General features: G+C 38.9%; 1 protein-coding gene and 1 long non-coding RNA gene across 4 annotated transcripts; one reads left to right on the forward strand and one right to left on the reverse strand.

The window, feature by feature from the left end:
- On the forward strand, positions 1 to 27,939 carry LOC136423910 (protein tyrosine phosphatase type IVA 1-like). Of its 3 annotated transcripts, none has more exons than XM_066412301.1 (6): positions 1 to 124; positions 22,475 to 22,947; positions 23,403 to 23,495; positions 24,469 to 24,599; positions 25,238 to 25,312; positions 25,697 to 27,939. In XM_066412301.1, the coding sequence occupies exons 2-6, from the start codon at positions 22,840 to 22,842 to the stop codon at positions 25,812 to 25,814; spliced, it is 525 nt and encodes a 174-aa protein (XP_066268398.1). In that variant the 5' UTR covers positions 1 to 124; positions 22,475 to 22,839; the 3' UTR covers positions 25,815 to 27,939. The 3 variants fall into 3 exon arrangements, with proteins under 3 accessions (XP_066268398.1, XP_066268397.1, XP_066268399.1); XM_066412300.1 differs by lacking the exon at positions 1 to 124 and adding an exon at positions 10,371 to 10,510; XM_066412302.1 differs by lacking the exon at positions 1 to 124 and adding an exon at positions 10,639 to 10,766.
- On the reverse strand, positions 4,537 to 9,966 carry LOC136424795 (uncharacterized). Its single transcript, XR_010753929.1, has 2 exons — positions 9,791 to 9,966; positions 4,537 to 4,928 (listed from the first exon to the last, which is right to left on the reverse strand). It is a non-coding gene; the product is annotated as an uncharacterized lncRNA (long non-coding RNA).

Below are 27,939 nucleotides of genomic sequence, written 5' to 3' on the forward strand. Positions count from 1 at the left end.
TTTGAACTCAGGGCTCTAAAAGGCGATCGTAACGCCACCAATGGGCTCTCTGTGTCCCCTGGCATCATTCTGAAAAACGCAGTGGTTTCGGAGAGCCAGTCGGACAGCCAACGTGGGGAGTAAGGTAAGATACGATGTACATATTACCACTTACCACGACAGAGATCTCCAATATGATAGTGTTGTGCCCTGTTCACATCTACTTTTGTAGGCCAATTCATTTACAACTCTGTGCAACAACCACACAATGTTATACATTCTTGACGCAGCATACTATTATCAATGTTCTAGAATATTAGCATTTATAGCTGGAATGTTTTTACTCTTATTCTTCGATTAGAGTGGTTATTTAGGATTTTTGCCATGTATGTACGAGTTTAACTGCCATATATGCCATACTCTGTACCTGATACAACAGTCGCGCAATTTCAGTTCTTCTTCTATCAAATCTTGATACACTAGTGCTTTGTTTCTTCGTCTATATGTTTGTGCGATTATCATTTTTTGGTGACATTGTAAATCATGAATTGGTGATCATAACTGAGTTCCTTCATTTATGGAGATTGTAGAATTAGTGAATGATTCTTGGGAACTTTGTTAATGACTGATACCACTAGTTCTACGCAATTAAACTTCCCGTATACGTAGTTGTTATAGCTGTACTAAGAGAACCACTGGCAAGGGTATTGCAAGAAAATTATATAATCATCTAATTTGGCAATGTATCTAAATCAAAACCGTTATTAATGACTGAACTAACACGAGTTACGTAAAATGCGAAGGCCTATATGTTACGTCATAAGTTAGAACAATTCACTTTGGCCTTTAAATAGTTATGTGTGACATAGAGGTATCTGTTATGTAATAAAATACCTATGTTATATAAGCCCGTCTATATACCCTCACGAAAATAAGATTTGACCCATTTGAATCAGACACTCACTACTACGTACGTATACAAAACACTGTGGTGATCTAATGCTAAGAAAATAGCTAGATGTATTTTTATTGCTTTGTAAATTTGATTTCAGTCAGTATTTATTAGGAAGTTTTAAGAATATTGCTTCCTTTTTGTATGTAGTTCTAGAATTGATAGTAGTTCAATGAATTTCATTTTCTACGCTATTCTAATGAAAATACGCCAACAGCAAACTACTAGCACATCGACTTTTTGTCATCTGCTTTTCGTATCTACGTTGTAAAATAAATATCATATTATAACATTTCAATAATGCATATTTTAACGCTGATATGAAATAATCATTCCACACAAAAATGTGAATAGCTAGCTATGACGGAAATTAATGTCATAATTTTCAAAGAAACTTTGGGTACAACCACGTACTGTATACCATGTGTCTACTACTTTGACATATAGTATCTGCTGTCTAACTCAGAATGATGATGGGGGGGGGGGGTAACTACAGTAAATCTCGAAATGTTTGCACTGGTGTTATGTTTGCGGTTTAGTAACACAGTAACCTCTTCACCGCAAAACCACCGCGAACTTCAAACCACCGCGTATTTCAAACCACCGCGAACTTCAAACCACCACGAAAATGCTTGTTCTGTCTTCTGCCCGCCAACCACAATGTTTCAACCGCGAACTAAAAAACACCGCGAACACTCCATTTTCTCCCTTCCGCGAAATCAAATCCCCGCGAATTTAAAACATCTGTCGACGTCAGCCGCAACTTAACCAACTACATGATCATTTACAATGATGGTTATACATTGTACCAGCGTATCACCAAACGCAAGCTACAAATGTAAGACTACATCCAAAGTTTGTTCTAGCTGACTTCTTCTAGTTAGCCCTTTGGAAATGTTTCCCTTCTCTGCTGGTGTGTCACATCGAAGAGCGGTTATACCGGCTATATAGATACAGACACAGATACAGACACATAAATCGGTACATCGAAGAATATACAGGAACACTTGTGATTGTTTTTCAGATTTTCATTTCTTTTTATGAAAAGCGGCCTGCAGGCCGATTTGAACTTCTCATGCATAAATAAAGATTCAAACTAACAAACAAACAAAAGATAGGTCTAGACGTATAAAATTGGCCACCCTGGCTCAGACTTATGAATATCAAACTGGTGAAAATTTAATCTAGAACACCAGACATGAAAAAAAAAATGTTGTGTATTTGACATAAAAGATTATTTCTGAGAAGGAATGTTGTTTCCCAGATCAACGACATATTTTTATGACAGGAATTCATTTTCCTGGAATTTATGCATAATGTCCTAGAAAAGCTTTCGACTAGAGTTGGTATGATTGCGAAATGCCCCTGCTGACTAGGTTGTGAATCCCCAGTTAACTTTCAAACTGTTGCATTGGTTAAAAACTTTGAAACACAGCGACACCAACAGAGCAAAAATGATCGTTTTACCTTTATTTTTTCCTCTGATTTGTTCTCTATAGCAGCACCAGCAAATAAACAAACAAACAAGAAACCACATATAAAATGCGTACGAATGAAAAATAGCAAAACAACGCTACAAAGCATCAGCTTAAAGAATATGATTTTCTTTGGATGTTTGCTCGGAACATGTGAACCTTTCCCATGGCCATGTGTTGCACTGTTCTATGTGAGTTAGATATTATTACCTTACTCCGGAAAAATTCTGATGGACCATTCAATTGTTTTAATTTTCGTTTCTTGTATCCTTAAGGCCACTCTGTCTTGATTATATGGATGACATCCGCGCACGCATCAATTTTTGTCCGTTGCCAAAAAGAGTTTGCGACCATACTGTAAATCGTACAAAGAAGTGGCAAAATGGGCTAATGTATGCCGAAAAATGCAAAAAAAAACACCGGAAAACGAATACTGATGACGCAGAATCTATCTATTCATTTATTGAATTTTCAAACAGCTGGGTAGCCCCATTCTAATTTATTGAATTGTTTTTCAAGGGGCATAGTCTACACAGAATACCTCTTTTCCTATGATCGCAAGTTTTGTCATGTGTATCAGTAAAAGTTGAGAATTATATTTCGAGCCCTAAGCGAACTCTTCCAAGAAAATGTGAAAGAACTAAGTCATAATTTGGTATACCCTATTCTGTATATTCCGTCATTTGTTCAGGCTTAAATTCCGAAAAATTAATTTTGAGCCCTGCATAATAATCCGCCACAGCGGACGACACTAGCTTCAGGGTCAGTACTCTGTAGTTAAACGTGTCACTTGGGACCACTATTCAGGGACACCTTTCTAAGTATTATTACATATCTATAAATAAATCATTTACCGGCCCATCTTTTGAGACTTTGTATTAGGGTTAATTGATTTACTTCAGCAGTCCTGCAAAGAAAAAGATGAGCTAGATGAAAAAAGACGCAGTTCCGACATGGAATCAGGACGATTCGGCCCTTTCCCAACTCGGCCTAACACAATGGTCAACTCGGCCCAACTACATGATCAACTATAGAACTTTAGGGAAACACGAGGCTTGTATTGTAGAATTTAGTTCACGCTCGTTACTGACGTATTAGCCGTTATTCTCTTGCGGACAGAACTAGCAGTACATTTACCTTTGAGTTATATTGATCACAAATATATCGGAAAATACACACAGACAGACACACCAAAAAACGTTACCTCCAGCTTTCTGGAGGTAAAAAAGGTAATACGCCATAATGACGGTTGTCAATTTAACACCTCGAGTGGAGAACATTTTTTTGCTTATTTATTCATCTACTTTATCTATTTTTCTATTTATTAATCATTAGGGTGGTCCCTTCAGTTAACTGAGATTTGAAATTTTCCAAGGGAGCTTAAGTATTAAGTTCAATAGATTCGATCACAAAAGCAGATCGATTTGAATATAGCTTAGCCCAACCTGATTCGATATTACAGATTTATATATGTTCAGTCTCAAATACCCGCCTTAGCCCCTTTAAATAAAAGGTGAATGAACGGACGCTTACATATGACAGAAGAGAAAAAAAAAAACTAATCTCATACGCACATGTCCTTGTTTAAAATAGACGAAACAATCACACGATTGTCTAGACCAAGATAAATGAATCCTTGTCTGTAAAAAGGGGTCGTGTTTTCATCTCCCTTGGCTATTTTTCTGTGTGGTTACGTGATCGGTGGGTCGGAACATGTAGACGGGGGTATGTTTGTTTGTTTGTTTGTTTGTTTGTCAATTCCTTAAGCGGACATTGTGTTTTCGGTGTGTCTGTTTACTTGCTTGTGTGCGTTTCCGCCGTTAGTTCCATAAGCTAGGCACGTTTCAGCACGTGTGAATGTGAAAGGAAGGAAGGTACAAAAGGTCAGAGTTAGGGAAGTGACGGGAAGTGGAGTTCAGAGTTGAGAGAATTAGTAATTTATTAACCTTGTGTGACAGCTGACAGACATTCCAGGTCACAAGGTCAATGGGATAGCCTACTAATTCGCGGAAAGTTATTGTTTTTGGTCCGTATATTTGTGTTTCTGTAGTAATATATTTTCTAGTCACTAGTCCTACGCTAGTCACGTTTACCGTAGAGTGACACGAAGTGATCAATGGACACATGTGATGTTATGTCAAAACCTTGTTTAAACAAGACATATAAGAAGCACTATTAATGTTTCACTTTGGCATACATGAGATCTTTAGAATAACTCTTGTTTGTGCCATAATCTCACGTGAGTCACGACAAACTCAAATCAACATGCATAACAAGAAAGAGTACTCGAGTCTTTTTGTGTTAGATAACCGTGCTTAGAAAATGCGTTTTCTGAAAGAAATCCATTATGTAATGAAGTGTTTGCTATGCATTTGGAACTTCGGGTGATGCCAAAGACTTGAAAATGCTACTGACTGCTTCCTCTTCTTAGCACTCAGCACTTATGAGAAAGACTATAGTAGTTGAACACTCTCCACTACCAGTGGACTATCTGCTGTAGTCGGGCCTGTGTGGCTAAAAGCCTGTAGAAATAGAGATGGGCACCGTTCCTCTACATCGATAGGTGTGGAAAGGATTTTACCGAAGATATTAACTAATTACAAAGTGGTCAGAACATACACTCACTACCTTCCCCGTCGAATTACTGTTGAAATTGCTTTCGGTATTGAATAAACATTCTAGAACTTAAATACCCGTGTCAAATTTGACGTCATGTAGCCTTGAAATAAGATTTACCGCCTCCCGACCAAGCTGCAAGAAGAACAATTAAAAAACATAGCAAATACTATGACGATCTCGAGTTATTCTCTTTCAAAGTTTGAAACAAAATCGGCTCTGCAGTTCCCCCCAAAAGCGGCTAGGGGGCCCAAACCTCAACGACAAACTCAACCTTCTAAGAGCCATCCACAGCTCAAAAATCATGACCATAGCTTGTCCAGAATACGAAATACTTAAACCGGACGTTCCGCTGCAGTACCATAACAATCCGCTACGGATTCTCGAGTTATCACTCACAGCCAGTCGGAAACACACACACACACACACAGACACACACACACACACACACACACACAACAACAAAAAACACGCACCCGAAAACATAACCTTTTTGGCGAAGGTAACTAAACAGAAAAGAAAAAGCATTATCCAGCAAATTAACATCCTCCCTGCTGCTCAACCAGATAACCAATACAAATTTGGTTCCAAACGGCTACCTTAGCATGATGAAGGTCAAAGGGCAACGGAAAAGATTATCAAAACATTGGATACGTGTGTGCCTTCGTTGCTAAGCAACGCGACGCATGGGTAGAAATTAAACCCACCCCCACTGCTATCCAAATATAGGGATTTATCCCGCCAAGCTGTAATCCACAGCTTGTAATGATGAGATTGTCTGCCGGTTTCTGTGCACCAACAATCCGTTTATCACATACGTAGTTTGGGGCTCGTCTCAAAGCTATATGTTTGAAGTAGTCTCCCTCGCAGACTTCTAGGCGCAACGCGTGTTTATTTTGGGGAGAGCGCTTACTTTCGGTTTTAAACATGAGCCTGGTTCTCTAAATGCTGAAGGAGGTCATTTTTTTTTCCTTCGGCGCCGAAACGATGTCCCCCGGCCGGCATTAGAGAACCCGGCCCCTGTTGAAGATCGCGAATTGACCAGCGTCCCCCTCAAAATAGACGCCTGCGCAATTAGAAGTCTGGGAAGGAGACTAGTTTGAATCAATGTCGAGCGAATGTTGCCAGAGAGAGCGCTGACTGTACGAGCTTTGATGGTACAATACATGGTAAGTTAATAAGTACATATATTGTTTAGAATTAATTTTATGACTTATATACAATGACGTATAAGCGAGGGATAGTTTTAGTGTGTCGTTGTTATTTTACGGTGAAGTTTGTAGCTAAAACACTTGTCAGTTTTGATATGTTGAACTTAAGAATGTCTAAGAATGTCGGTTGTTGTAGAAATATTATGTGTTTGTTTCATTCAGTTTGTAATCATAAACAAGATAATGACTTGGTTAGTTACCTCTGGGCCGAGAGGTCGTGAGTTTGAATCCCAACTGACATACACGCTACTCGGGCATTGGTCGCAGTCCTTAGGACGGGACGTTAAGCCGTGGTCCACTGTTCATTGCGCTTGGCAAAAATTTTCTCGGTAGAATGAACCTGTAAATATTAGTTGTATATAACGTCTGTCTCTCTATTGAGTAGCTCTTCAGTGAGCTAAACTGGTTCGAAGTCACTTTTACGAATTAACCATCTACAATAAAAACAGCAGGGTCATTGTATACAGACTAAGTGTTCGCCAGATTAAACCTAGCTGTAGCATTCATTCTTAACGTACAGGCCTACTAGCTAGGTTGTGTAGCTGCATGCAATGGTGGTTGGCGGCCGATGGTGATCCGATTGTGTACGTGTCTTTTTTATACGGCAGATCATATCGTGTTCTAACTGTTAGGTAAAGAATTCTACCCCCCTCCCCCATCGTATGTCAACGTGCACTACACTTATTTGCAATGTATGGGAAACGTAGCCTGAGTACCAGCCTCCGTAGTGACCGCTGGCTCAAAAAATTCGCTACACGGTGGTTAGCAAGGTCACTACGGAGGCTGGTACTCAGGCTATGGGAAACGTTTTACAAAAGAGGGAAAGCATCCTGCAGATACCGTATAAGACTGTCGCCCGGGAATGGCCACAGTACTTTAAGGAAAAACTGTTTGGGGGCCAAAAGTTCAAAATGGTCAACGTAAGCGCACCATAACATCACTCTTTTTTGGAAAAAAGAAGGCTCGCTATTTTGTTACGTTTTCTTATATGTGTCGTACGTGTTAACCAAACAAGGTCAATTTCGTATGTAAACCCATGAAAATTACGTTGACAAACAACGTGACTGGGAGACTCAAGCAATATTAGGGCCCGAACATTGGATTTTGAAAGTCAATTTATTTAGTCATTTCTATACAAGATTAGTTCCAACAACACTATCAAAATGTATAGCGACATCCATGATGCAAAATATGACGTCGGTGTGATGTGAGAACTCACTGAAAATCGTCGCGGGGGGTTTCGTAGGCTCGCGAAAGTAAGGGAATCATTGTACGGCACGTTTTTGCGTGGTTTTAGAATGCTCAAAGTGTGAAGTGATCACGCAAATGTGCTAAACAGTGTTAGTGAATGTTACTACCATAAAAATGTCGGCATTTTTTTATTTTCATTTTTTGGTCCTAATATCGTTTCGGTTGCCTATAAACTATTTTCATCGCTGAAACATGATTATGAAACGCTGAAACGTGGTTAATGCCAACTCTATATACGTCAGGTTTGAGGCGCATTTGTGTCGTTATGAAACGTGATAAGCAGATTTGCAGGTCTTGCCTTTAGAGCCCCAGTGTCGTGGTAAATTCTTGTCCCTGCACAATATTTGCCACGACACTGCTCGGGGTTTCCAGTATACCTGAGGGGAGAGCAGTGCGTCACACTCGTAGAACGTGGTAATTTTCTAGCAGAAGTCTTTGCGGCTTTTGGGATAAGAGGTAGCGCTATGGAGGCTTACGTACACGACCCCACGAAACAGAAACCTGACGGAGCACAAATTTGGCGTGACACCGGATGGTTATTACACCATTTCTTGGAAACCAACAACCATAAAGATTTATTCAAATTCTCGGTAGTCTTAGGGGCTGTTCGTCCTATGCTGGGAATTGTGAGGTCTTAAAAGATTTGCATCAGAGACACTAGTCTACAAAAGGCGTATGTTGGATAGATCATGTGATTCATATTTTATTTTACTGCGATAAAAATGGTTTGGGTAGCCGCTGTTCTAGATATATTTCACAAAATGTGACAATATTGAAGGTAGCGTTGGAATTTGCGATAATTTCATAAACATTAGATTTAACACACACACACACACACACACACACACACACACACACACACACACACACACACACACACACACACACACACACACACACACACAAGAAGGAATATTTTGAATGTTATCAAAACGCAGCGCTATTGGTAGCCTGTAATGTTCTCTGTGGACTACTACACTAGCTCGTCAGTGGAACGCATTTCAGTACTAAGGACGGCTCTCACTCCCGAACGCCACTGTGTATTAGAATGTCAACACGTTGCTCTTTTGATACATACCGTTCTACTTCTTACTTGTCCCTAGCAAGTAGAATATGTTTTGATAGCAATTGTTTGTTTGTGTTTGACAAACTACAACGAATGACAAAATCATGCTTACATTTCTAGTATCTCTTTTTCACTACCTCCATGAAAAATGGAGGTATAGTTTTCACTCTTGACGATCGGTATGGTGATATATTTGAGTAACCGCTGGATGGATTGCGAGGATATTTGGTAGGTGGGTAGGTTGGGTAAACCCAACGGCGAAGTGTGATTTCGGGCCTCCTGATGGTCGACCTTGGTACTGCAGCAGCATTTCTTGTGTGTCATTGGTTCTGGACGTGCTGTGGTCTGTGGTTAAGTTTTACTTCGGTTTAATTCTGTTTAGGGCCAAGCTGCCAAATACCGCCTAGCATATTTTGTGAAAATTCCTTTTAAGACGTTGTTTGGGCGGATATTTGTGACCCAAATTGCTCTTTGTAATTGTCTAAATTTCTCCCAGTGCCACCCGTGGTTTCGTGAGCGTCATGAAAGCACTTCTAGGGCTACCCACGCTTTACCTTACGCGCGCCGCAAATGGCTAATTTCGCCGTGTCATCATATAGCGTCGGCGTGCGGGAAAAATTACACGCCTGAAAACATATGCCGCAATGAAAGAAAATTGTCTACGTTTATGATATCAAAAAATGTTATTTCTGACTCGTTGTTGTTGCGGTACGGCCAAAAAGCATTCTTGAAACCGTTTTTATCAGAGACATTTGTTTTGAACATTGCAGTACGGGTATGGTCTGTTTGCCAATTGTTATTTTCTGTCTGATCGATGTATTTCCTTTCGAGTATTTGCGCACGCGTTAACGTTGATATGAATATACTTTAATTTCATGCAAAGTGCAAACATTTAATTTACAGATATTTGAGCTTGGTGTGGATCTGTTTTTAAGAAAACAAACTAGTTGGGGGCCCAAACCTACACCACTTCCCCAAAAGCTGTCTTCCACAAAGAAATAGACCATAACATGTCCCAGACAATAGATACAAAACCGGACGTTCTGTTGACCTACCCACATACCAAATACCATTACAATCCATCCAGAGGTTCTTAAGTTATGCTGACCACAAATATCTGTAAACACAAACAAACACACACAGACAGACAGACCCAAAACAATACCTCCATTTTTCGTGGAGGCAAAAGAAATAAACTACCATAATAAACTGTCAGACAGTGGCATTTCACAGTCCTGACCTTTCCGAAATGGCGACTGCAAACGTGCGTTTTTCAGACACGTAGGCTGACGGTAGGCAACTGAAATCGGAAACCCACTTCGTGTAGAGTTTCACGTCCCTGCCTCTTTAACCCAGTCGGTGCGTCAAACTATTATCACTCGATCTTTCCTTATTGCGTATTTCCTCGTTGTCATGACAACCGTCGCTGATAACACCGCCATCAAGACACCCGACCTCTACGAAGAAAGGATAAAAAGCTCCTCTGCCCTTGAAAACGTTTCTATGTCCCTGTAAGCATCTTACATGTGCGTAAGAAAGGTTTAAATCGTTGTTTCTTTATCGCAAGATATTGCTTAGAAACGCGCACGTCTTTCTGATTTCTTCGTTGTCATAACAACATCATAATAACGCCCCACGAAAGGATATCAAGCTCCTTTGTCCCTGAAAACGTTTCTGTCTTTGAATAAATCTTAAAGAAGTTTGAAAACGTCGTTATTGTTTCTTTATTACTGGAATTTGTTACATATATCCGTTTTTCTGACGCGAAAGCAAAGGTTGTGACGCATTGACCCCTAGACTCCTGCGCATGCGCAGTACTCGCCATCGTGACGTCACGATCGTCCATTTTGAGTCGGTTGTTGGGAGGGAAGTCTCAGGTTGTTCCACATCGTGTTACCTCAATTTTCTTCTCCGTTGCCTTCCCCAGCGACACCTATCGCTAATGTGTAAGACTATTATGGTGAGTAGACAATCTTTCTTGGTTGGGAAGATTTTATTCTGGTCCGGGGGTTGATTTTGAGGCGTTTTCTCTCACGTGGTGTGAAGATTTTGAGAAAACGGCCGTGCCGGTTAGAGCCAGTTTCCGGCCCAGCCCGAATTCCTCGCTTCGGGTAAAATTTCTCCCGGTATTTCTGGCTCTGAAACCCGCGATCGTAACCTGAAGACAAGCTACCAGGCGACTTCTACGTCTTCCCACAGCATTTCCAACCTTCCAGGTAGTCTTAAATCTTTTAAGAATCCATCAGAACAAAGCGGTTGCTAGGAAGAAGTCTTTTAACTGCGTGCGCAGAGAAAGAAAGTACTAAATTTCGCCCTTCATTCATTTTTTCTGGACACAGATTTCTAGTTGTGGTTCCGTTTTGTTATCATTTGTTTGGTTCCCCGTGAAATATTTATCTGTTTTGTCGATTTTGATAGAAGAATAGCGATATGGGATTTTAGAAATGTTGTCTGGGAGAAGATTTTGTGAAATTTGTTGCGTATGATTGCGAAAAAATGTAGTCGGATGGTGCAATGCGCCAACATGTTTTTCTTTGTCCTTCGCAAGCCCTTTTCTCACATAACATTTCTCGGTCAACCTTTCTTTTCCTCTGGGTTCCTCTAGTCGGAATCTTGTTAGAAAATTCTTGAGGTCACGGGTTTGATTCCCAATTTAGAAGACGATCATCTAGTGTTTTTTTTTTTTTGCTAGAGAATATTTGATTCCAAACACTCTTAATGTTTGACTACATGTATTTCTAACACAAAAGCAAATTATATGGTGTGCATATAAAAACCTTATTTTTGATAAAACAGCATTTTAATAGCGTAGTTTGTGTACCCCTATGTCTAGAAAATATCTATATTTCTAAAAGGACTATTTGAAAACGCCAGAGTGTATTGCTATGTACATGTATTTAAGGAAAATACACCATTGGCATGCATAGCTACAAGTGGATGTTTTCCTGGTTTAGATGATGTTGTTGTTGTCCTCTGGACAAATTTCCAGTGGCCTGTGAAATATCAACACTGCAAGGGCTGATGTTTTTGTTTACAAAACCAACGGCCTACCTAAAAGTAAACATATGTGTCTGTGTAGCCTTCTATTATGAAGTAATGAATTATGTATTTCCTGTCAGTATTCTAATGTTAGAGGTAAGATTGAGATCCCCCTTTTGCAAAATGCCGTAAATATAGAAATGTTTGCGGTGGTTTTATTTTAGCGGTTTCTGTTTCGACTACTGTACTACAGAATTGTTTCAGCCGCAAACTTAAAAAACACTGCTGAAAAAAAACACCTTTCCCCTCCTACCGAGAAATTAGGCCCCACAAAAATAGATGAATTTACGGTATCCAGGCTCAGTTTTGGTATGCCATATGTTGAAGGCAGTTTGATTGAAGTGTTGGTTTGAAATCTGTAGTGCCAGAAAATAGATTGTACAGATTGCAGAGCTTGTACATGTTTTTCTAGTAGTCTGTTCACAAATTAGGGCTGTGACTTGTAAAGCTGAGAAACTGGGTTTTCTGGGGGAGGGTAGTTCTTTCTCTGTTATAGAAAAAAAATCAGTCAAAATTGTCAACAAGATTCTTTAGTTTACCGCAGGAACTTAATTTTGCGGAGGAGAAAGGAGACATTTGCAGTATTTAAAGTCCATGGTTGAAACAACTGTAGTAGCATAATTCAAAGCGAGAACTGCAAACATAAAACCACTTCGAATATTTCACATCTTAGAGTATGTCCGCATTTATGTGTAACAACCCTTTGGTACAACATAAGAGCTTTGCATGCACGTAGCTATAATATAGTCAATACAAGTCACATGTTTTAAGAGAGTGGTAATGCTTAGCTTGATAAATTCACATTTTCCGGCCTTATCTTGAAGATCTTAGAGCCATAGAGGACAGACTGTATATCATATGATGCCAGACTCTCACATTTGTATTCTAAGTAAATCTAACTCTGCTCTAGGTGAAGCCACTATGGATTTTCCTAGGGGCACATGATTTTTCAAGAATGATTTGTATGCTAGATGGGTGTGTAAAGGTTTAGTCAGACTGTAGATTGACTGACGATGACTACATAATATGAAGGTATCAGTCGATCGGTAGGAATACTGAGTCAGTGGGAAGGTCAAACTCGTAGCCTTTCTCTGATTTTTTTCCTGAAGAGTAAGTCATGCGTTTTGCATAACGGTTGAACTGCCGTATGACTATGAGTCAGAAAGATGAACATGTATGCGAACTTACAATCATGAATACCTGACCAGTCAAGCAAGGAGGAGGGATATGTTTAAGATTGAATGAACTTCATATAGACCAAAAGTGAGTACGCTTATTTTTCACTGTTCCTTGATCGGACTTACAGGTGCATTGTCTAGCCTAGAACTAAAGGAATGTACTGATCTATGTTTATTGCAATCGCCAAGAAGGTTATGTTTTTCGGCTCCGTTTGTATGTGTGTCTGATTCAGTGTTTGTTTGTGGACAGCATACCGTATGGTAACTTGGTTTTGTGGATGGATTCTTATGATATTATGTAGGTGGGTAGTACTTGGGGTTGGGAAAATGAAGGTCAAGTTTGATAATGGTTGTCCGAATGGCTATCTACGGTACTGTAGTGGACCTTCTGGTTTTGATATCTCGTGTTACTTTAAAACGGAAATTCTATGGTTGTGATTTTTATGTGGTGGTTGTGATTTTTATGTGGTAGATAGCTCTGTCACTGCTCAACTTAGTAGAAAAGTTTTTCTCCAGTATAAGTGGTAAGGCTTTAGTTTTTGTCTTGACGCAATGACTATACTACGCTTCTTTGTATTACCTTCTTAAAGTCTGTAGGTTACACCATTTAGAATAATCTATGTAGTTCTTAATGATTGAAGACGTTAAAACCTGTATGTTAAAGATTGAACGGTTATTCCGGTAGATTGTCGGCTTTGTTGCTAAGTACAAATATTGATGTTTTGGTTGGAATAGCATGAATTTTTGCCAGCATTCCTTTGCTGACAGCTCACTTTATTTGTGGGTTTTCTGCCCTTAGGGTGAGTTATCATTTTCCCATGGCTTGTGTCCCTCATTCTGGGAGAAATCCTATTCCAGTTGTTGTATAATTAGACAACAAAAACATGTTAGGCATTCGTATATGTTGTTAATCCATTTTTGTACACCCTTTGTTCTCAATGTTTTAGAATAGTTTGCAATTGAATGATGTTCCTTTTACTAAATGTCCACAAGATAATACAGTCAAACCTGCCTAGGCGACCACCTTTTCAACGCGACCACCTGGCCATGGCGACCGCTTTTTCTCGGTCCCGAAAATTTTCCCCATAGGCACAAGCATTAAGCTGCCTGCCCAAGGCGACCACCCGTCCAACGCGACCGCGACCGCCACGAATTGCGACCGCACAGAGCACAATCCCTGCCCATGGCGGTCGCCTAATTTTCAAGCGTGTGGTGACATCAGATCATTTTGCTGTCGGATTTCACGGAAATGTTTTCAAGACTTTAAAGGACAAAAATAAGATCAAAAATATATGGAATAGCAATGTTATACCATCGATTCCTCCATGAAGTGTTTTAATAAAACGTTCCCCCTATAAACATTGTAAAGACAAATGTTTGTGATGTTATTGTGCCTATCGTAATCTTATAGTTTAACGTGAACTCAGTTCCGTTTAAACTCAACTTTCAAAACGAATACGTAGTGCATGGCGTCAAAAAGTCAGATTTCACAGAAATTACTATCTATTTCTTGTATTTTCAACAAAAATGTGTCTGTATCTTGCTAAATTCCGCCGAAAAATGACTTCGCGGCGGGCAAAACATCAGGCGAGAAATGTTGTTCCTTGGTCCCGACGCCATCTTGGATTTCGGGCGGCCCGGATTTGGCGTACCGCTGACCTTTGTAAAACACGATGATTTTGTGTATGAACATTTACGAATACTCTAGTTATTGGCGAATTAAAAATAAAATCAAAATTCTTATTTTCTTTTTATTTCCATGAATCTCGCAAACCTTTATTGGACGCTGTGCGTTCTGCTGCACTGACTTACCCTTCGATGCGGTGGCACAGAGCTTCGCGGCGCGGCGCGACGAAATCACACCGTTAGGGCCCTGTCACACGTGTGCGTATATTAAAGTGCGCACGAGTTGCGCATTAACATTTTTTAGGTTTAAGTAAAGTTTGCGGGGAAGAAGTTGTTTTCTGCGTTGACCCACCGTTGTGCTGCGGGGCCATCGAACCAAGGAAATGACTTCTTGGGCTGCAAACCTAATCTACACCAAAAACATGTTAATGCGCAACTTATGCGGACTTGAATATACGCACAAGTGTGACAGGGCCTTTAACGCGTTCCGTTTTCATCTTTAGTTGTCAGATCGAAATTTTTTTGACCCTTTCATCCAGCGGTCGGCGACCCAAAAAAGGCTGGGACCAGCAGGCGTTTTCTAGGGATCTGTCTTAGGCCTTAAAACTTCGATGATGTGCGTGTGTGTGTGTACTATTCAATGTAACGTGTGAATGCGGGAGGGCGCTGCGAGATCATCGAGACAACCATCGTTTTGTAGTCAAAATTATGACGAAAATTTGTACACGATGTAGCGGTATATAATTATTACATCGATAACGGAAAATGTAATTTTTGTAGGATCTTTCTGTCAATGAGAATTGAACCTGGTGAGGGTCATGCTGTCTAAATTCACATAATTTTTTCATCATTTACGTACTGTATTTGAAAACCTCGACCTGGAAACATGTGAGTGGAATCCTCTTCATGGCGACCACCTGTCCATCGCGACCGTTTTTGCTCGGTCCGCCGGGTGGTCGCCTTGGGCAGGTTTGACTGTACCGTATAGTAAAATAGCTTACAAATTTTAACCTTAACAATAAAACAAATGCTGATGTTATTACATTCATTCTGTTATAACGATAACACACAAATGTACTTTAACTTAGTCTAAGGCTTGTTTAAAGATAGACAAAAATCTCAATTTCATTCCGAGAAAAACCTCAGTCTTCTTCTTAAATTTCGTAATTATGTTATCCTTCAAAACATAGCTATTTCTGGCTCGAGTCTCAAAGTTCCTTGATCCTCACCGTCTTTAGTTCCGTCAATGTCTTGAAGAAAATGAATCCGTCTTAGTCAAAGTAATTTCCCTAAGGCTCTCTTCTCTCTTGTGTGATGTTTTTCTTGTCTCAAACTTAAGGAATCGTGGTCAGGAGTTTTTCAACCAGACAAGTCAAGGCCAAGGATTGAGTTATTCTTGTTAAGGGTGATGGATCTTCCTTGCGGCAAAAATTGACTTTTAATATCTTAAGATGTTCTAGAATAGAGTCTTGAGTTTTGGGACCACCTCTGATCTGTAGATACCTTAACTTGAAAACGATTAATCTTTTGGCAAGGTGTACACGGAATAAGAAGTATTACTTTCAATGGATGTTTAAAAAAATCTCTATATTTATCTTGATTTTATGATAGGGAAGCCTACGTATGACGTGAATTGAAAGGAGCACTTCAGAAAAGCCTCTTATGAGTAATGGTTTCTCCTTCCGCTCTTAAGGAGGTCGTTTAAGAAGCTGTGACGTGATTTATCACCTAGGGATACTATGAAAGAATCAGGAAGTGTCCTGTGTTTGTATAAGGCGGATATACCCTTCAGATATACCTGTCGTAAAGACAGCTAGTTTTATATCAATGGGACGCCCTGGGGTCTAAAATACCACATATAGAAAAGTAGTAGGACTGTGTTAAGATTTTTGGATAACTTGTAGACTGCCAAAGGAACAGTTTTTAAATATAGGAATCTGTTGATTTTTAAAATACGGCCGTAGCTTGTTGACGGTGTCATAGGTGGGGGCTTTGCAACATTTCTGTTTTCTATGCTTTTGCTTGGAAAACCTGCAATACATCTAGAATAAGAATCATAAAAACTTTGATAAATAATTTTTTGTGACAGCATGATAGCAGATTTTTGACACGCTTGTGTGTTATGCCGAAGGGCGGTTATACATTTTCCTTCACTTGACTCAATAGTCTTGTCCTAATTCTCTGTCCAATTGTCTTCTTCAATTTGCATGCTTGTTGGGCTTAGACAATTTCACACCTTGGAATGATTTTGAAACACAAAAGCTACTGACAAGTATCAATTAGTCATTGTTCTTTAATGTGTTTATAGCACTTGTAAGCCATTAATTATAGGTATTAATAGCTAAATAGAGAAAGAAATATAATGATTAAAATTGATTATGTTTTTCTTTGCTTGATTGAGTATTAGCTTGTTGCTAATGTAATTAATCTTTTGGGTTCTACTACTTCTAGGTTATATTTGACTGATTCCAGTGTTTATTGAGCTCAATATATCTAATGAAGCACTGAAAATGTTGGAAAATTGATATGATACAGCTTGTTGTTAATATAATTTCTTGGCAGATATATATAAGCTTGATTGTGTTACTTAGTTGATTTTGGTTGGGCCTAGGAAGATAAATGTAGTGCTATCAGTTACCTGAGCAAAGGTAGCAAAAACCTGCCGACCGATATCCTTTCTTTTGGTGGACTAAATAGTGGCAGTAAAATTTTCGATCTGAGTGATAAAGCATTGTCAAATCATTTTTCCAACTTGTTCTTGTGCTTTTACAATGCACTTGGATATCTGTATGATTAAGATATGATGTTGAAAATACCAGTGTCCTAATGCATTTCAGTTTTACATTGTGATTATTATTAACTGACTGTATTTGTTGGATCACAAAATCCCCCCCCCCCCATAAAGAATCACAGCCTACCACCCTTAATTTTTTTGACCGACCGTAAATCAAAAACTAATTTTCCTATGCCATACATGATATGATATGGAAAAAATAACATTATATCTTGTATTGTATATATGTTAGATTATGATCTAGCCTGGTACTGGTGGTAGTTGCTTGTGTCTAGCTAGTGCTGTTTAGAAATTCGAAAAATGTGGTGTCTGATTGATAGTGTTGCCATTTCTATCCCTCGCTAAATACCCCAGAAAAAAGGGGGTCTGGTATCAAGGGACGTGTTGTGTGATCACGCGCCGACCTTTCGAGAAGGTCGCAAAGACATGACAGGCACAACTGGCGATGTCCGACTGATATACCGTGTGTGTGCGTCTGTGGTGATAATTTACGACGACTTGTTTTGGAGTTTTTTGTTAAAAATAACAGCGTATGTAGGTCTAATGTCATTTTAAAGGTTATCAGCAATCGTATGACTTTGATGTCTTAATTCTGTGTATTTCATTATCAATTCTGTTTTTGTGTCAATTAAACTGAAAGTTCTATTTTGAATTGGTCCCAATTTTGAATGTATAGATTCATCCTTTTTTGTACAAATTGTTAAAGCTGCTCTTGGAGACAATTTTTCTCAGTGGTCGTAGGACTTCGATATCTTGATTCTGTGTATTTCATCCTCAACTTTAGCTGTTTTTCTTTTTTGTGTCAATTATATGGAAAGGTCAACTTTGAATCGGCATGAAATATACTGATTTGTTTGATATTTTGTAAAAGCTCCTAAAAGCTCTTTCTAAATGTTTTTTTTCTTGGCAGACGTATGACTTGATTAATATCTCACTCTTTATTCCGCGTATTTTATTCTCAATTTAGATTTCGATTGGCAGAGAAAATCAAACGTACTAATTTTTAAAAGCTCTTTGAGACATGTTTTTTAAATTTTTTTTCTTCTCTTTTTTTCTAAAAATTGTAGAATCCTTGAAGTTGAAGCAGATGATTCTAAATTTTTAGTTACAGGCAACTCATAAAATTTACTTGTTAAAATGTATTAATGATATCATATCATCAAGATATAGATATCTGTGTGCGTTGAGCTGGGTTTATGACTATAAGCCCTACGCTACTGAGTCATCTGTACTCAAGGGAAATGTGCCCCGCTTATCAAAAACCCGCCAGCGCTTGCCTAATATGGTAAACGTAGTTAATCCTGACAACTGAGTCAGACACATCTATTTCGCTGTCGGTCCGATTTCAGCGCTGTTTTTGGTAGCTTGAAGTCCACTGTATGATGTCATAGAATTATTGATTTTGATGTTATCAATCTTTCATAATTTGGAGAATTTCTTGGAAATGGTTTTGTTTTTGTTTCACATACGTACTAAAATTTAGTCACAAGAATGCATGATTTAAGTTAAATATGGTGTGTGTGCTTTTTGTCAAGATACCATGTAGTGCTGGAAATGTGTGGGTGTTATGTAACATGAATGTTTCATATCATACATATTTATTATGTATGAATGTTCCAACATTCTAAGAACTTCCACAGTCGTCTGGATAGAAAGTAAAAAAAAAATCATCCTCCCTGATCTTGTAAAATGTAGCAGCCCTTGTAAAAAATGTACTTTTTACTTGACTACCAATTGTTTTTATACAAAAATAGACTGATCCTGACTGTCCATCACATTTTGCTGTTTCACCCAATTAGAGAATGGCTGCATGTTTGTCAAATATTTGCATTTTTATGTTTTTATTTTGCATTTTTGCAGTGGCCGGGGCTATGGAATCAGTGTATTTTGTTATAAACCATGTAATTTCTAAAGTTGTCTTGAATGAGTGTCAAACATTAAAAAAGAAATCTTTATCCAACCTTCACCTACACAAAAATTGATAATACAGAGGTGTAAAGATCTTACTCTAAGTGTTAATGACACTGTAAATTGTACTAAAAGGTTTTTGATGTATAGTGATTCCGATGTAACAGTCATTTGCATTGGAAAATGACATGTAGGAATCCTGTAGTAAATAGACAAGATAATGTCCCTTTATTACGTGTGAATTACGTTTTAATGGTTAGATAAGTGAGAATATAAACATCTGTGTCCTTGGATTGACATTGACTTAGTCTTGATTAATACTGTCATGTCACTGTAAATGCACAAATGTACGCGGTGGTTTTATGTTCGCGGTTTTCGTGGTAGACTAGATTCACCGCAAACTTAAATTCACCGCAATTTTTTTTCCTCCTACCCCCTTAGCTTGTCTCAAATGCCAACTTGAAACTTGAAACAAACGCTACCCAAAACATAACCTCCGTTGTTCATCAAGGTAGAAATGCAACATTTATTCATGATATCCTGAGATATTTTGTTCACAAACGTTTCAATGCAAAGCCAATCTTGGTAAGATATATAATTCGGTTTAAATTATTGTATGTAGTCATGTTTAGTTTTCCTTCTAACTAGCACCATATGGTCCAGACATATGTAGTTTGTATAGTGAGATGCTATACCGGATAACCCACACAAGGAAGTACAGTAGATGTTTTGACGTGTAAACAAATAACAGGAAGTAAATGTTGGCATATACTGTTTGCCCTTCTTTTATCAGTTGGACATATGAAGAATATATCTACAATGAGAGTAACATTTGTTGACGTATTGCTATAAATATTTCATTTATAGTTACTTTATGACAGTTGTGCTTTTCTCTTAACTTAAGTCTTTCTTAGATAAGAATTTTTCTTTCTTTGTAATTCTTCCACCAACGCAACAGGTGCAATGGACAGGCTATAGTACCGTAAAAGGGAAAATGTTCGTGATGGTTTTATGTTTGCAGTTTTCGCGAAGACCTTTTCATCGTGAACTTAAAACCGCAGTGAGCATTTTTCTTCTGTATTCTGTCCGGCTACCCGCTCGTTTCCACTGCAAACTTAAAACCACCAAAAACACTCTATTCTCCCTACCGCGAAATTGAGTCCTTGCAAACTTTACAACTTTAACAGTATATGTATGCCTTATTGTTATGACAAGTTTATTTGAATAAGTTAACATACTGTGCTGTTTGCCTTTGATACTGTATATTTGAGATCATATCTTGCCTGTTTATGACAACTAATACAAATATGTGGTGTAGGAAGAAAGGAAACGACTTTGAATTGAAGACAAAAATAGGTTGTTGACAGTTTTTATAATCTCTTTGCAGAGTAGATCTAATCTTTTGGCTTAATCTCAACCCTCCTATAAATATGTGTTAATCCAGATTACTGAAATGTTCAGGTTAGTCCCTTGGGCCTATGACAAGCCAGGGTGCCAGTTTATGGTGCTGTTTGACCTCTAATCCCTCCAGAGGTCGTATGCAGTTGTTACGATGACCTTTTAGAGCTGTAAAAATTTCGGGGGATCACATTTGAACTGTTGCCCTCTTTTACCAGACATATTTTGAAAACTGTTGAGGTTACTGAACTTTCCTTTTCCCCTAGTTGAAAAGATTTTCTATAATTAGACCAGAAAGATGAGTAACAACTGGATGATATTACAGAAAGATTGTATTATGAAAGATACAAACCTGATATAACGGAAGGATGATATAACAGCTTATTCTGCTACTGAAAAAACACATCCTTATAAAACTTCCACTGGAATATTTGATAACACAAACTCTTGCTAGCTTACAGGAAATTGGGTGACGATATATCTGTTACGACCCTTACAATATGAAAGGTATGCAATACCCAACATAACTGACGTATTAAACCTACTGGCTATTCAACGAGATGTTTTTCACATACTTTATACCAGGGGATGTAGCAGTTTACCGTTTGTATTGGCAACTGTTTAGAAGTTTGAGAAGGAACAAGAAGGGAGTTAGGAGTCCAAGGTAAATATGTAGAGTTTGTGTTGGTATGTGTGCGGGGGTATTTTTAGCGAAGCTTGTGTTGCAATGTTTACCTAGATAGTGGAACGTCGTGACCTGCGAAACTGGTAACATGTTTTGTGTAGAGGCGCTTGTAAATTCTGTTTGAATGTTGTGCATGTAGCTCTAATGTTTTATAAAGGTAATGATTTGCTTTCATTCCTAAATCCTAAGGTAGAAGTTAAAAAAGTTCTCGTAATGTTATGAAGCAAAACAAGAGGGTAGACAAGTGATGTGTGTTCTATAGTGTTAGATGTTCTTTGATGCTTGTATGTTATAAACAGTATGCATGTGTACATAATATACTCATATAGTGTTGCCATGTACCAGTTACATTATGACAACAGCATACGGTGAAATATAGATAAAATCTATATGCTTCTTATGACAATATGAGGTGTGTAGTTAGTGCAAGTTATATATACCCGTAAAGTTGTACATGAGTCCTTCTACTTGTGATCAGAATCTAGGATAGTAGGAAGACACTTAAATTTTGATGAGTGCATGTTAGTTTACAATGAAATATTGTAGGTTTGTTAATGACCTTAGCAAAAACTCGTGAAACTAAGAATTCAATTGTATTGTTGTTTTGTTAATCATTGATGTTACTGGGTAGATGGATTGTTTTAGGGAGGGGGATTCCATTGGTTTCCATCCCGATGTGAGTGGATCAAACCTTTTAACCTTCTCCCTGCTGCCTAACTCTGTAACCAATAGAAAATGGGGTGCCAAACGGCTACTTCAGTGTGCTAAAGGTTAATTGCAGTCTGGTCATACACAACTTGGTTTGTTATACCTAGAACTTATAATTTTTTTAGAAGTGGTTCGCTGGTTATGTCAAACAACGAAACAAAAGTTGTCTCTATATGTGTGTGTTTGTACTCTTGCATGAAGTTGATCCACTGTTAAGATTTCCTATTATTATGATGTCTAGTTAGACACAATATTACTGTTCTATTAAGTTATTGTTATTTCAATTATTATCATCTAATCATGATTTCTGTTGTTTGATGAATGGTAATATTTTCTTTATTGTTGCAAGGTAATTCTATGTAAGGGGTTGAACTCCCAGGAATCTTCGAAAAGCAGCACCAGGCGAAATGTATTCCTCGTTAGATAAATAAACTGAAACTGGAGTTTTTCTTCTGGACTGGAAGGTTCAGAAAGCAGTACGGGTAAGGGGGTGAAGTCTGCCATCTCTGACTGCTTTGTGTACCATGTGTGAATGTCCTCTGCATAACTGTTGTCCTAACTAATGTCCTCTCCTTCTTCTCTCCCCAGTTCTTTGGCTGCCTTGGAGTTACATTTATGGCGTTTGTGAAGGATAGCGCAGAGTACTGCAGGGCACAACACGACGCGTGAACGTCCCACCGAACTGTGCCTCCCGCGCCCAGCAATAATAACCACCCCCCTTTGTTGCACCTCGTTGCCATTTCGGGCCAGCCATTCCCGCATATTCCCAGAATCACATTGGAATGGGGTAACTCCGACTACGGGTAGCAAAACCCCCTGCCTTACTAGAATTCTTCGACAGTCAGAAAGGACGCCGTCAGTCGTCCGTCTCCCGCGGGAAAACGACGTCCGTGTCGTTTGGGAAGTTCCAGTCAGCGTGAGAGCTGTGATTGGTTGAGAGAAGTAGCGTCGTCATGGCGAGACTGAACAGACCGGCACCGCCTGTGGTGCTTGAGCACAAGGGCATGAGGTTCTTGATAATGGACCGCCCCTCCAACTCCAACCTCCCCAAGTACATCGAGGTAAGTGGTACCTTCCATACAGTTGTATCACCCAAGGGCAATACCATTGATAGTTGCAGGATAGTAACTAAAATTAGGAAAGAGGAATTGAGGGGTCATTCAACTTGTAAAGGCTCGCAAGATAGGAGCATAGAGTTAACGAAAGCATGCAATTGTGGATTTCTCCTTCTAAGGAAAGTTTAGTGACCAAGTTTGTCTTGAACATTCAAGACAGTTCCATGATTTTGACATTGAGATTTTTAATTTACCATTCAGATTCTTTTAGTCAGTGTGCTCAACACAAAAATACAGGCTTTTCATGCAACTTCATTTGTGCCATGTTGGAATATATTTTACACCTGTTACACATGCTGTAATGGAACATGGTCGCTAGGGGATTCAAATTATGATCATTATGTCAACAACAAAAAAAACAACTGAGAGTTTGATCATATGTTTCTGTCATTTTTGTGCAGGAACTGAAGAGTCACAATGTGAAGGAGTTGGTGAGAGTATGTGAGCCCACCTACAGCACTGAGCCACTGGAGAAGGAAGGCATTCACGTTTGTGTGAGTACACAAGTCTGTTTTTACAGGTTTGCATAGCGAAACCTGTGTAGGATCTATCGGGTTGTGCGGGGGCCGCCATCTTGAATTGTGACGACACAGATCGCCATTTTGTACTTGTGACGTCAGTATGTCGTCGGCTTGCGCGGGGGCTGCCATTACAGGTTTGGGTAGCAAAACCTTTGTTGGATCCGTTGGCATGTGTGGTGGCGGCCATCTTCATTTTGTGACGTCACAGGGTAGCCATACCATTTCATTGGGAGGGGTGTTTTTTGAGGTCGCTAGCGTTCTTTCTATTTTTAATAAATCGGCACACAACTATCACGTATTCAACTCAAATAAAAAGAAAAATTCAATACCAATTCATATTTATAAAAAAAAACGTAATCGCTACACTAATATAGCAAACCTGAAGTATATGTAGCACAAATACTTAACTCTAGTTGAAAAATCTTTTGTCCTGGACATGCATTTTCAATTTTTTTTTGTGACAGATAGCTTTTGATGTCAGGAAGGAGTAGTATAGATTTTGGCCCTATAGCAGCTTGCTCTGGAACTGCAGGGATGTTTTTGTTGAAATTTTCCACCAATAAGGAATGGCAGATTTTTTGTTTTTGTAGGACTAAAACTGACTTTCAACTGATTATTATCATTTTGCAATATATCTGACTTGGATGGTACTTAATTGACGCTATCGTCACGGTAGACAAATTTCACTGTTAAAGGAAAATTGACATTTTCACTGAACTTTAACTTCACGTTGGCGGCAAGGATAACAGAACGGATGTGTGAAGGAATCATAGATAATAACAACGGGTATTTTCAAGGTTATGATAAGTTCACAGTACAGAGGTGACCGTGATAACAGTGAACACAAAGTTACAGTGACAGAAACAACAATGACAGTAATCAGATCTAGTAGAAACTGCTACCTGAATGTCTACTCCATAAGTCTAAGGGGTGTGTTGTTTTGTAGGATTGGCCTTTTGATGATGGCGCCCCCCCACCTAACAACATCGTGGACGAGTGGTTCAACCTGCTGAAGACTCGCTTCCGTGAAGACCCGGGGAGCTGTATCGCCATTCACTGTGTGGCTGGACTGGGGAGGTGGGTGGCAGCATGTCCAGTAGCCGGGCTGTCTCTAGCTTTTGATTGTTTCCGTCCCACTCGTTTGGGAGCCGATGTATTGCTAAATTCGTCATGTCAAGCCTACAAGGATACATTTTCATCAATTTCATGTCGAAAAGTTCAGATTTTGGGATGGACAGAATGACAGTTTTTTTTTTCCATCCCAACATGCAAATTTCTGTCCCAGGACGGAGGGACGGTTCCTGGAGACAGCCCTGTTTTATTGTCACCTCTTGCGATGGCATGATGTCCCTGTGGCTCAACTGGTAGCAGCCTCACAGTTGAGCTCCTAGTTCCAATTAGCTGTTAACTGGGAGACCCAGGTTAAAATCCTGCATGGGACAGGACATCTCGGTTGGGGCTGCACCGTCTTTCGGAAGGGACATAAAATGGGGGGGTCCTGTGTTTGCGGAAGCGCCTTGAGCACCTAAAAGGGGAAGGGCTACCAACCCCTCACTGTAAAAGTATACCCTGCTACAGAAACAGCAAGGAAACTGACCTATGTGCCACTAGGCACTGCAAGGTGAACAACAGCAAATTTTATATTGTTTTCTATGAATGTGTATTGATTACTTTATGTACAACCTTGATAATCATGATGTTATGTCGATTTTCAGAGCACCTGTTCTGGTTGCTCTGGCCTTGATGGAAAGTGGAATGAAATTTGAGGATGCAGTGCAGTTCATCAGAGAGTGAGTAGGAGGCGCTTTTTATCCCATCTTTGTATAGTCTAAGTTCACCATGCCTGACATTTTTGTGGTAGTTATTGAGGTCAGGAAGAAACATGGCGCTTTAGGCCCTCTAGCAGTATTTTCAGGCACTGCAACATTACATGACGACACCCCCTTCCTGAGAGTAGTGTGGTATAGTCTATAGACAGCTGGTCAGACAACTGCCATAGAATAGAGATGACATATGAAATAAAAGGAAGGGGAAGATCACTAGCATCTGTACTATTCTAGGGCTAGGGCATTAAGAAATTCAGAAAAGCTAGAGATAAATATTTCACTGAGGTAAAAGATCTTTGATTTCTTGTTTGTTTTTTTGTTTATCATCCTTCATGTTCTTTCCTGTAGTAAACGTCGTGGAGCCATCAACGCCAAGCAACTGAACTTCCTGGAAAAATACAGGCCAAAGTCCCGGCTGAAGATCATCACAAGGAATGGGGGGAAAAACAACTGTTGTGTCCAGTAGCTGACTGTTCCTTCCTTCAGAGTGTACCCTTCCACCCCCGTCTTACCAATGAAATGGTCCTGCCCTCCTTTTTAAAGAAAAAAAAGTGGGACCAGTCCATTTTTGTTTGTCGGTAATTAAAGAATGGATTGTTCCAAACAATATCACTTGTGAAACTTGTTTTGTTGTCCCAAGTTTGGCCCTTGATTGCCCCCCTCCCCCTTTGACGGTAAATTCACAATTGTATTTCATTCCTGGCGTGAAGTGTTTTTTGAAAGAGGATTGTTTCAAAATGCTTGAACAAAATGCATATCATGTGTGAAAGACATTGGACCGAAAAAATTGTCTCCAGAAATGCACTACATAACAAATATTTCAAATGGACAAGTCCATTTTGTGTGTATAAAAGGGATGGGAGGGACCACCTATGTAGAGGGAAATAGAAAAATCTTACCTACAGCCATAGTGGTATAAACCAGTCTTTTCTGAATCAGGCATTTTGAGTAATTTTTTTGTGTACCTCAAGATTTCTGCCAATATTTTCTGTGTCAAACTCACTGTATTGCAGAAATATCTGCATATAAAAGTTATACAACAAAATTAGCCAAATGTTTGTAAATGCAAATGAGCACATATATGTATACCTCTCTCAAATATCTTTTGAGATGTTGAGTAGTTTCAATACCGTTTATTGCTTTCAGCTTTTTTGTGCAACTTTCATGCTTGTCCGTACGCAAGGTCTCTTTGTAAAAGTGATGATTGGAAATGACCAGGAGTTTTACATGACTATTTTGAAGCCATCCAGAATTAACTTAAAAGTAGAGCTACATGTAGAAAACATAACATATCATGATGGAAATTGTGCCCCCCTCCCCTTTTTAGATACTCCCTAAAATGACCAAAATGTTCAAAAGTCAGAACCCCAAGCCAGTATTTCACTATAACATTGGAATTATATTTTTCTTGGTGAATATGGATTAATATTTCTGGCATCCACATAAAATACAAGCAAACATTTTACCAGTATTATTGTCAATGAAAGAATATCACTTTTGCAAGGAAAGCAGGCCATTATGTAGTGGGATATGTCGTGGACAAGCTTACTCCTTACCTAGCACAATCACTGAAAGTGCATTAATTACAACGAGAAGGCTAGTTCGTTAATGCTGCTACACAACACATCATCATGACTGTATACAATTGTTCGTCTGTGATTTTGTTATATGCTAAGGTCCATACATACTCTAGTTACATGAAAAAGTATGCGAGTTTCAAGCTTGTATTCCCACTCTACTCTTTAGTGTTACATTTCACCACCTATCAGTGAAAATCCAGATGGTAGGTATAGAATGGAATTTGACGAAAAACATCTTATCAAATTCCCCATTTTTTCAAAGTATTATCATGCATGAAATTCTGGTTTGCACTTAGCATACACGGGTCAGATTATTTAGAGTGATTGATAATTTGACTTTTGGCTGATTTGAGAGCCACAGCATAAAATATAGCAGTATTGTTATAAATGTTGTCTCCCACCCCCCACTCTCCCGTAAGGTTAAATGCTCCCCTCTAGGATCTTCATTGATAGGTGCATGTTTTAGGTACATATCTACATATACTATGTCTGTTACATTTTGCTGCTGAGATTCTAAATATAACTCTTGAAGCACCCAGGCTGGTAAAGAGGTTATGATCAACATTTTTGTGCCAGTGTCCTCTTGACAGGTATTATGGAATTTTTTGCGTAAGAATTTCAGTGAATGTATTATTATCATCATCATTATTACTGTTGTTATTATTATATGTATGATTGTACAGTTGTCTGAATTGAAAGAGATGTGCATTGTAGTCATGGCGACAATGTGCAATGGCGATAATTTCTCATTTTTGAAAAATACTGTTTAATGTAATTAAATCTGTGTCCCAGCTTTGTTGGGAAACTCTAGGATTTAGTTAAAAGAGGTAAAAAATGATGTTACCTAAATGTGGAGGTAGTCGGTTGTTGACAGTACTTAGTGGTTAATCGCGTTAGCAGTTTGAATATTAAAACGGCACATCTCTAATTTTTTGCAGTCCCACAGCCATTATGATGCCAACAAGGCAATAGGGTTGACCTCAACAGTAAAACTACTGTACAATCTTCTCA

Source organism: Branchiostoma lanceolatum, chromosome 18, assembly GCF_035083965.1.
Source record: "Branchiostoma lanceolatum isolate klBraLanc5 chromosome 18, klBraLanc5.hap2, whole genome shotgun sequence".
NCBI lineage: Eukaryota > Metazoa > Chordata > Leptocardii > Amphioxiformes > Branchiostomatidae > Branchiostoma > Branchiostoma lanceolatum.

Excerpts from the sequence above, each read along its gene's own strand:
- LOC136423910 (XM_066412301.1), top strand. The coding sequence starts at position 22,840 with ATGGCGAGACTGAACAGACCGGCACCGCCTGTGGTGCTTGAGCACAAG. Across the intron at positions 22,948-23,402 it reads ACCTCCCCAAGTACATCGAG|GAACTGAAGAGTCACAATGT; the intron begins GTAAGTGGTACC and ends ATTTTTGTGCAG. Across the intron at positions 24,600-25,237 it reads TGTGTGGCTGGACTGGGGAG|AGCACCTGTTCTGGTTGCTC; the intron begins GTGGGTGGCAGC and ends GTCGATTTTCAG.